The sequence below is a fragment of the Dermacentor andersoni genome, chromosome 2 (genome assembly GCF_023375885.2).
Source record: "Dermacentor andersoni chromosome 2, qqDerAnde1_hic_scaffold, whole genome shotgun sequence".
Taxonomy (NCBI): domain Eukaryota; kingdom Metazoa; phylum Arthropoda; class Arachnida; order Ixodida; family Ixodidae; genus Dermacentor; species Dermacentor andersoni.
The window spans coordinates 23,966,794-23,974,258 of NC_092815.1; the positions used below are offsets into that span (position 1 = coordinate 23,966,794).

At 47.9% G+C, this 7,465-nt stretch overlaps 1 protein-coding gene across 1 annotated transcript in view; it reads left to right on the top strand.

The window, feature by feature from the left end:
* The window catches only part of LOC126542817 (uncharacterized), a 491,679-nt gene extending 486,793 nt beyond the window's left edge, over nt 1-4,886 (top strand). Inside the window, exon 3 of the mRNA XM_050189927.3 lies at nt 1-4,886. This exon is cut by the window's left edge and continues 7 nt beyond it. Within this exon, the coding sequence (XP_050045884.1) occupies nt 1-225 (225 nt within the window). The 3' untranslated portion in view covers nt 226-4,886.
* Nucleotides 4,887-7,465: the final 2,579 nt, after the last annotated feature.

Genomic DNA, 7,465 nt, shown 5'->3' on the forward strand with positions numbered 1-7,465 from the left:
GACCGGCTGGAGCGGTGCCTCCAGGCGGCCTCCAACAACGCGGGCTGCAAGGAGGAAGTGAGCGCGCTGGTGTCCACGCTGCTGCGCGTGGCGCGCAACCTGCTGGGCGACGTCTACAAGACCCGCTGCCGGTTCAAGTGCAGCTCAGCCTGGTCGCTGTCGGCGCCGCGGCTGTTGGTGCTGCTGCTTCTCGTAGCAGCCGTGCTGAGCGGCCGCCCCTTATAGACCGCCGGGGTTGGCCAGCTGCCGTTCCATTAGGCGGCCTTGCAATCTCCAAGTCCTGGAGCTCAACAGTTTCTCGTTCGCCTGATTTCTTCGCATGAACGATCCAGATCACCGAAACGCGGAGCCGACGTGATGTTACTACTTCAACTGACCAGACTGCAAGAGACGTCTGCGCGGGCGCGGCAGCTGCCGTCATGGCGTGCACAAAGTCGTGCGATTCCGTGGTGGGCTCTCGTTAATGGCTTCTTCTTGATCAAGACGATAGTTGTTTTGTGCTCGGAGTGACAAGCGTTCGCTTACATCGCACCCTAGTGTCTATGATGCTACGAGCGCTTGACTTCAACGGTCTCAGGGGAAAGCAATTCTGATACCGTTCCTCGTGTCAAACTGAACTTTCGGTCGGCTTGAAACTTGAGACTATTTCGCAACGCGTCATCATTTCATGAGGACGAGTAGCCATCCATTCCCAAGGCTCATCAAGGAGGGCACTGAAACAGAAAAGAATAAGCTACGGGCAGCCAAGTTTTATTACATGAAAGCATCACGCATATATGAAGCAAGACGGCTGTCATTGAAACATCGGCAGAATGGCGCTTCACGGGAGCATGCCGCTATGCTCCACCGACATTGTGCGTGGCGCGCTACTCGGGAGTTCTTGTGGATACCCGCATCATAGTGGACCCTACTCTGTATTGCTGTGCTCAATCTAAACCCCTTGACCGACCACGCGACTGAGTTCTTGAATTTTTGAGACGGCACAGGATGTGTTGTCACGACCCCGTTGTGCGTGCTATCTCGAACTCCCGCTTTATTCACCACTGGTGTCCGCTCCGTGGTATATTGTGGGCAGTCCTTCACTAATTTGAAAGAAATTAGAAATGTATACCACTGTATGGAGAAATGATTAAGTTTGTTTTTTACCGATACGTCATTTTTTTCACTGAAGTGTTTTGCAATAGATAACCATGACCCAACGTTGTCTTGAAAGATAAAGTTTACAGCTGTGTAGCGCAAGTTTGCATTTCATGCTTTTCTTTCTCATGGCCGTTCATAATTGGTGATCACTGCATGTTGAGGTGATTTAAGCGCATTCAGAGAGCTACACAAACAAAAGAAAAATTTATGAAACATGCTTCTCAGCCCTTACGGAAAAGAACCACTAAACACTTAACGTGAAACGACTTGTAGCCTAGGTCTAGCGGAGAAAGCGCACAGCATGGCAGTTCACTGTGCTGAATGCTGGCTGGAGGCGTGATTGGTTTATTCGCGATGAAATTGGCGGATACGCAGTCGACAGTTTTTGGCGTCATAACTCTTCCACAGCAATACATTCTTTCAGTATAGTATTTTTTTCGGGAATACATGAGATTGTGACGCAGTGTTCAAGAAGCTTATCTCTGCATCGTACTTGTGCAGCCGTGAGTCCTTCGTACTTAAACAACAGTGCAGCCGTCATAGCACAGCCTGCTGAATTTCCTCGCGGACCTAAGAAACCTTCAAGCCTAGAGGGTCATGAATTTTATATTCCTTCCGATTTGTAATTGTTTTGTTTTCACATGTCAGTGTCAGTTATCTTTGATTTCGTTGCCGGCTTTCGTGGGTGACAACAGGAGTACCACCTGTGCCGGGCCACCCAGACAAACTGTTCTGCTTCTACACAGTGCGTGAGCAGCCTTCGCAAGACTGCCGCCATCGACTTCTGCAGTGGTGTATAGTGACACACCTTCTGTGCTGGTGTGTGCGCATGCGCGCGAACTGGTGTGTTTGGTGACACGGCCACCTCCGCCACCTCGCCACCGCGCCAGTTGCATCTTTCTAAGCGGGATGTGTCGGACCTGTGATGCCTGCGTGCGCACTTTGAAGTGATTGGACAGCGGAATGACCCCGCGGATTCACAAAGGAAGCATTAATTGGATGATTCCACTGCACGAGCCTGTTGTTCTTAGAAAATGTAGTGAGTGAACTGGTGTGCTGCTTTGACGAATTTGTGTTATTTTGAAACTAATTCGGCCTCTACTCCTCCACCTTCTGGACACAGTAAAATGCGGGCGTGTACAGCCGCATTCAAAATGGCTAGCCGCCTCATGCTGGCTTAATTTTGCGGCGAATGAGCAGTGTAGTATAAGCACAGAATGAGCTATGCGGGCTGGGGTACTTCGCTGTAAAATTAAGTCCGAAAGCTTACACGATGATTAGCGAATTACGCACAGTGCTTTATGATTTTCGTTCGCAGCGATTATGTTTTGCCTGGCAGCAGGTGCGACGATAAAGCCTTCAAAACACACCTGAGAAACAATTGTGCTTTGATGGGAAGTTGCTAAGACATTTTCCTGGATCACTAACTGCTCACATAATTCCTAGACATCGGCGTTCCCAAAATCATCCGACGTACATGATCCTTGCAAGTGTGCGAGAACGTGAGTCAGAAAGCAGCTGTGTATCGTTTCATAGCGTGAAGAACGTTCTACGTCATGACCGCATGAACCACTTCTCAGTAGACAAAGCGTGGCGCGTTTGTGTGGCTGGCAACACTTACGTACGTGAACGAATGTTGACAATTCGTCACCTTCACGTGAATTCGGGTCTGCCTCAGACACTTGATGGCGCGTGCGTGATTGCCGATGACGTAGCTGGAGTGATTTCGTGTGCTGCTCAAATAAATGAACAGGCCTGGCGTGCAGATTGGATTCGTCTCATACACTGCTAATTGAGGCTTTGCGTGTTCCTTTGTTGTCTTTCCTTCAGCTACGGTCCCAACTTCTGACCACTAATTTTGTTGCAATACTAGGGAGGAAAGCAGATTGCTGTAATTCTGAGTCTCACTTGAAAAATTCAACCCTTGAACTTGCAAGCAGCGAACAGCGCAGACAAGGATTCATAATCTGAGCGATTTTTGATAACGTGACGCTGTCTATCTTTTCGGCATTGTTCATTAGGCATCAGTTGTTCAACCGACCCACTTGTCGACGTCAGCGCAGCGTTCTAAACGGCGTTTCCATCCTACTTACAGCATATGCCAAAAAGGTGTTACTGGCGCTTTGTTATGCTGCTTAATTCTGCAACAAGACCAGATTGCCGTTCTGCGCTAATGTCACGAGAAAGTGTCCGTAAGTGTCCCGTTGCTGTTGACTGAATAATGTGCGGGAACTCTAGAAAAGTACATGGCTCGGACAAATATTGTACATGTTATTTCGCTAGTGGCGTAGGTGACAACGGCAGCAGTCGTTGCCACTTGCAAGACATGTGCTGTGTAGCACCCGCTGAGAAATGCTCGTCTCTAGGAACGTTAACCGGAAAACCAAAGACAGATTATCACCAGAGCTATAAATAATTTATTCCACAATGTATGACAGCGTCGTTTACTACGCCTTTTTCTATACCCTGTTCTTTAGTTTTTATTTGTCTGGTTACGTTCCGTTTTGCAGAAACGATCACGCGAGGGCGAACTTTCCTATGTTACTCAACTGGAAAAATATTGAAAATATCCGATTACATGCTTTGACGAATGATTGGCCAAACGCTGTCCACTGGACAAATGCTGCTGTACATTTATGTACGTCTGTATATAAATGAACGAATCCTAGATAAGAATAGCTTGTGGAATTTTTATCCGTATGATGTTCCCATGCGACCGCATAATGATCTGGTGTACCTATTTGACATGTGCACAGATGTGCTGCTCGAAGAAATTTTCGAAATGTGTGTGCGCTTTCTCGGAAAGCGCAAGAAATGTAAGAATCTTAAAAACGTTGATGCTTCGATCCCTAATTGGAACTTTGAGATCCGATAGGCGCCTTTACCGTAAAACCGGCACTTTGGAATGTCACATTTCAGAGTGAAGTATAGGGAGTCTCAGAGAATGGAGCGAGATTTCCATTCTTGCAACCTTTCTTGAAGTGTTGTCGAAACTACTTGTCTGTGCGATACAGTGCCGCCCTTCTCATTTGTTTCTCGCAAGCGGAACTGAACATTGTTCTGCTTGCATGCGAGCGTGTACTCATTTTTGGTTGCACATTGAACGACTGGCATATAATTGAGAAGGCACATATTTCAAACCTTACCAGCGGCTTGCGCAACTTCCTTTTCAAGGATTTTTTACTGCCGTTAAACGGCGTTTTCGTCGTTGACGTTCGAGCGTCGCTTTCATTCCTGTATCTCGCGGTAAGGGCTTCCCGATGGCAGTTCTTTCAGTGTCTTGTGAAGAATGTACTCAACTGTCAATATTGGCGGAACGAGAATCAGCTTGGTACTGTCCTGTTGAAAGCACAGGCCTAGTTTCTTTCACGCTCACGCTTTTTTTTTTTTTTTGTGAGCAACGCGTGCTTATTTGCACTGCTTGGCCATCGCTAAGTTCTTTGTGTGGCAGTCTTCCCTTATGACTAAGTGACGTCGTAGCGGAGCCTTTCTCGAATAACGCCGCCTGTCTAAGCGTTCCAATGCAAAGGTTTCTCTTTCTTTGCGGAGGCGCTGTTAAGCCTTCAGTATCTTGTTTAACGTCCGCTTTCTGTGGCAGACCTAAAGAACTGCTCATCGAGATGACCATACTAGCGAAACTATCGTCCTGCTCTTCAGAAAAAAAGAAAAAAAAATGTGTGCTGATATATTGACATTGTTGATCCTGTTGTAGTTATGATTAAAGACAAAACTTCTTTTTCATCATATATTGCATTCGTGTGCGTGTTCACTGCGTGCTGCAGAAACAAGTCATCGCTTAAGGTCTGCAATGAAACTGCAGTTATTTGTTCACTGGAACTACTATAAGCTAGCTCTGCAGGCACTCGCCGTCAGTCAAGTCAACCCCCTCAAATTAATTGAAATCGGGGGAATATGGAGGAAGTGAAGCGGAAGAGCCCATTCAAGTGAGTTGAATTGTGATTCAATTTCTTGGTGCTCGAAATCTGACATGTTGTGCAATGACTGGCGTGCGTTGTTCGTGTTTCGTATTTTTTCCTCTCTTCTATGTGCCAGTGTTTTATTATCACTTTTCTTTTTACTGTATTCATTTTCAAAGCAAATTTACTTCATGCATATGGTGCGTGCTTTAGGTTTGAAGCAGGCGGCCAATTGAATCATGCAAACCGGATGTTGTGACCACGCTGTACCACACGTTCGTCATTACGTCTACAGCGTGCAAATACCCCCCGTGGTTGCTCAGTGGCTATGGTGTTGGGCTGCTGAGCACGAGGTCGCGGGATCGAATCCCGGCCACGGCGGCCGCATTTCGATGGGGGCGAAATGCGAAAACACCCGTGTGCTTAGATTTAGGTGCACGTTAAAGAACCCCAGGTGGTCAAAATTTCCGGAGTCCTCCACTACGGCGTGCCTCATAATCAGAAAGTGGTTTTGGCACGTAAAACCCCAAATATTATTATTATTACAGCGTGCAAATAAATTTGTCGGAGCCTTCGTAAAAAGTTGGGCACCGCAGCAGCTGGCTGGTATTCTCGTAAGCTTCTGCGTAGTTATGAAACAATCGCGAAACTTCAGCATCAAATATTATTGGAAGTCATTGTGTGCCTCTGTAGTCAGTAGAGAACATTAGCTTGTCCGTAAACGCATGCACCGACTAAACCCGTCACTTCAACTCAGACCTCCAGCCGGTGTGCACCGGCGTGAAGCGTCTCTTCTGTGTCGGTTATGGCTTGGAGTGGCCTTCACAAATGCCTACTCAGCACTAATTGGAATGGCTGATAGTCCTGCATGTGATGTTTGCGCATGCGAGGAGAACATTGACCACATATTGTACCATTGTCCTCAATTTCAAGCACAAAGACAGTATTTGTCCGACACATTGAGGAAACTAGACGATCGTCCTCTGAGTGAACAGACAATATTAGAGCACCGTCCCGACCGATCATCGGCTCAGAAGGCAGGGAAGGCACTTTTGTGTTTTCTCAGAACTTCTGGTTTGCTCGAGCGACTTTAACTGAAGTGCTATCCGTACACGTACCTACACCTTCTCTCTCCCTTCTTTCTTTTTCTTCCCCTTCTCCCTTCCCCCAGTGTAGGGTAGCCAACCAGACTATTGACTGGTTAACATCCCTGCCTTCCTGTATTCTTCTCTCTCTCTCTCTCTCTCTCTCTCTCTCTCTCTCTCTCTCTCTCTCTCTCCGTAAACGCATAACGCTTCAAGAAATCCCGAAATCCCGCAGACGTAAGCTGCAGCAGCAACGCTGTTCGCGACATCCAGGGATGATTGGTCTAACCACAACTCGTAAGGCGCGTTATCGTTTTAAATTAGTGTTCTTGTCAAAAAAAAAGAAGACTCAACGTCTTTGCCTTCTCTGCCTCAACATATATCTACGGCGGTGCATGCTTTACAGGGTATAGTGCAATGTGGTTGTTTCTCCGCTATATTGGTACTCATTATGCCCGTATCATTAATTTTGCGGACCTTGCAACTAATTTTCGCTTATTGCGGTCGCCGACGGAGCCGCATTCCAAGCACTATTGCCTAGCACAAGCCCTGTTGGGTCCAAGCCAACTCGCTCCATTTCCCAAAAGTGTACCGCTGGGCGGCTTTGCCTCAACTTGTCTCTATCTACGGCGGTGCACGCTTTACAGCGAATGGTGCGACGTGGTTGTTCCTCGACTGTATTAGCGCTAAGTATGCGCGTACCGTTAATTTTGCCTATTTTGCGACTAATTCTCGCTTATTGCGGGCACCGACGGAGCCGCCTTCCAAGCGTCATTGCCTAGCACAAGCCCTGTTGTTTAGTCCAAGCGAATTCGCTCCATTTCCCGAGAGTGTAACGTGTGGCGGCTTTGCCTCAACTTGTCTCTATCTACGGTGGTGCACGCTTTACACGGAATGCTGCGACGTGGTTCCTCGACTATATTAGCGCTAATTATGCCCGTACCGTTAATTTGCCTATTTTGCGAGTAATTATCGCTTATTGCGGGCACAAACGGAGCCGCCTTCCAAGCACCATTGCCTAGCACAATCCCTGTTGGGTCCAAGCGAACTCGCTCCATTTCCCAAAAGTGTACCATGGGGCGACTTTGCCTCAACTTGTCTATCTACAGCGGTGCACGCATCTACAGCGGTGCACGAAGAGGTGCAGGGGGTGGCCCTTATGGTGTCCCGGGCTGCACCCACTCGCTACAAGGTTCAAGGGTGCACTGCACCGCGGCGGCACCTTGCCTTGCACCCATTTCAATCGTGCACGGGGGTGCAGGGTGCACCGCTGCACCTTGGGGAATCGAAGGCCTAGGTGCAGCGCACCGTGCATAGGTGCAG